At 36.0% G+C, this 3,005-nt stretch overlaps 1 protein-coding gene across 1 annotated transcript; it reads right to left on the bottom strand.

Annotated features, from left to right (window-relative positions):
• Positions 1 to 334: 334 nt before the first annotated feature.
• Positions 335 to 1,997, bottom strand: LOC120628355. Its single transcript, XM_039896681.1, has 2 exons — positions 1,813 to 1,997; positions 335 to 1,706 (listed from the first exon to the last, which is right to left on the bottom strand). Exons 1-2 carry the CDS (start codon positions 1,849 to 1,851, stop codon positions 369 to 371), a joined length of 1,377 nt encoding a protein of 458 aa, XP_039752615.1. The 5' UTR covers positions 1,852 to 1,997; the 3' UTR covers positions 335 to 368.
• Between the last annotated feature and the right edge of the window lie 1,008 nt (positions 1,998 to 3,005).

Below are 3,005 nucleotides of genomic sequence, written 5' to 3'. Positions count from 1 at the left end.
CCAGCTGACAGAAAAACGGACGGACAGACGGACAGTGGAGGCTCGCTAATAGAGTTCCGTCGGCACCCTTAGGCTACGAAAACCTAATGGATAAAGGTGTGTGGGGGTTTATATGAATCATTTAAATATGTGCAAAAACGAATAATAATTACGCGTGCAATGTACTAAATGCACTTTGTTATAGATACATCAACTCAGTTGTGCGCGCGGCCCTATGTGTGGGTAAACCTTGTACATATACAGTGACTTTGTGTGCGTGACAAGAGGTACAGTCGGGTACAAATACAAATACAGTTATTTACGGGTTATATACGGGTTTTTTTTTAAAAAAACAGTTATTTGGTAATTTAATGTTTATTTATTGAACATTATTCTGAATCGCTACTTGAAAAATCAAATGATGAATTTTCGGATTCGCTGCTCTCATCAAGGTTAATTATGAATTCTGACTCCATGTCAAAATGTCTATAGTATTCTTCTTCTTTCTTTTGTACATGTCGACAAGTATTACCCCACATCCCTTCATCAATTTGACTTAAACATTCATTTATGAGTTTCATTATTTCCGTCACATTTTGGTCGACATTACGCGAAGCAATATAATTTTTTAAAATTCCCCACACATTTTCTATGGGGTTTAGTTCAGGATGATATGGTGGCAATCGAAGAACTTTTATGCCATATCGCTGAAGTATGTCATCAATCTTGTAACAGATATAGTTTTCTTTATTTTTTTTAATCAAATCATACAGTTCAATTTTTTTCATATCTTGATTAAAAGCTATATTTTTTTCTGTCAGCCATCTCTGCATTTCTATTTTTTTGGAATTCGAATTTGGGGCTCTGTCATTTTGAACGTTATGGTATGAGGCATTATCAAGCACAACCACAGAGTTAGGTGGAAGATTCGGTACTAGACGTTCTTTTAGCCACTTTTCATAGTTTTCCGCGTTCATGTTAGAATGGTAATCACCAGAAACACTATTTGCTTTGTATGTCAATAGTGCGTTAGGTACGAAACCTTGTTCTGAACCAGCATGCACAATGATAATTCTTTGTCCTTTCGACAGGTTTCTCTTTAAAGGTGGTCCATCTTTATTACCCCATCCTTTGTTTTGAACATGATTAGTTAAGATATAGCTCTCATCTGTATATACGATACACCGATTTTCTTGACGGTATCTGAGTAAATTTTTTAGGTAGGAAAATCGTAGTTTTTGGATGTCATGCCGCTCTATAATAACACGTCTGTTATCCACAGTTTTTCGCCATTTGTATCCCAACTTTAACAAAGCTGTACGCAGAGTCGAAATACTTCCATCATAGTTAAGTTTATCTTGAAATATTCCTTTCAACTTTAGCAAGGTAGGTAACTCACGATGTTCTAAATGGTAATTTTGAATAGTGGAACGTATAACATCAACGTTAAAGTTGTCTAATTCTAACTTCTTTAAACGTTTTTTACGGTCTTTATGCGGAGATTTAAACTTAGAGTCAGATTCTTTTCCTTCAGCCAATATATTAGTAACTGTTCTCTCTGATACCCCCACTGCCATTGCTGTTCTTTTCCGTACGCTATTTAAATGTTCACTTAGTTTCGATATTAAAATTGGACTTGCACTGCAAACTGGATCACTTACTAGTTCCAATATATCTCTCGCATCTATTTTCAGAAATTCGTATACCTTAGCAATGGTTTCTCGAGTCTAAAACAATAATACGTAAACGTCAACAAGGATATATTTTTTCGTATATAGAATCATAATAAATACCTATTCATTACATCTAAATTTAAAAATAAAAAATATTTACCTGACTCCTTAAACATTTTTTCCGTGAAGAACTAGACATTTTCGTAAACGACTGTACCCGTAAGAAAAAGCGATAGGAACACGTCTTGCTCGAACGACGACTGCCGCGTCACTGCCACACGAATGAAAGTTGTATATTTACAAGCGCACGCACACATAGGGCCGCGCGCACAACTGAGTTGAAGTATCTATATCAGTGTTTACGTGCGGGCGGTTAACACTTCACAGGCATCAATGAGTGACGAGGGACCGCGCCTCCGTCTTATCACTCCAGTATCAGAATCCCCTACAATATTGTAGTATTGTGAGTACGCTAATAGGTGCTGTTATTTAGTAAAAATGTATTGATTGATTAATTTATGTCTCACTGTCTCACAGCTAGGCAACGCAGAACAAAGTCTTTGTCTGATCACTCCAGTAACAGTAGCCCCTACGATATCGTAGTAAATATTGAGAGTGCGCTTATAATACATGCTATTATTTAGTAGGAATGTATTGATTCTCGCATACTACAGCAATCACCAAACTGAGAAGAGTTGGTGTCTGCAGTAAATGGTAGTAGTAGCACAAAGGCAGCTGCTGTCCGTTCTCCGGTATATTTCCTAAGTTGCTCGTACGATACCCGCGGGAGGAGGATACACAATAGGTGTTAAAGCCCACCAACCCACATTGGGGCAGCGTGGTGGGCATATACTCTAAAAATGCTTACGAGCCTAATCTGAAATCACAGTTCATATAATAGAAAATAACAATTCAACTTGGGTAAACCTATAATGAAGCGTTCATATTATATCGATATGTTTACATAAACAATTTGAATCCTTATGTAAATTTATAGCTGATTACATATAGACATTAAGTACATAATGTTATTATATTTATTATGTATGTTTGTACCTACTATATAAGTATGGAAATAGATGTTTATCATAATATCCATGGGTCATATTTACGTAGTGTCTGGATATAGACATTACAATACGATGTGTAGGTAGGTATATTACTGTGTGCTTATTTTATCAAAGCTTGACATAAAGGATGGTTCCAACCAAAGGGAAGTTTCTCAGTGTTTCGCATTGTAAAGACCTAGTTTTTATGAAATCAAATTTGCATGCCGATCGATGGCGATTGCAGCACTATTAGACTATTTAACCCAACTATGTTACTCAAACTGCAAATAAAGAAATTGAAATT

Source organism: Pararge aegeria, chromosome 12, assembly GCF_905163445.1.
Source record: "Pararge aegeria chromosome 12, ilParAegt1.1, whole genome shotgun sequence".
In the NCBI taxonomy this organism is placed as follows: Eukaryota; Metazoa; Arthropoda; class Insecta; order Lepidoptera; family Nymphalidae; genus Pararge; species Pararge aegeria.
The sequence above is the reverse complement of the archived record's forward strand: the minus strand, read 5'-3'. Positions and strand labels throughout refer to the sequence as shown.

Coding starts and splice junctions, on each gene's coding strand:
- LOC120628355 (XM_039896681.1), bottom strand. CDS start 1,851: ATGTCTAGTTCTTCACGGAAAAAATGTTTAAGGAGTCAG. Junction 1,707..1,812: donor AAAAATGTTTAAGGAGTCAG/GTAAATATTTTT, acceptor TTATTGTTTTAG/ACTCGAGAAACCATTGCTAA.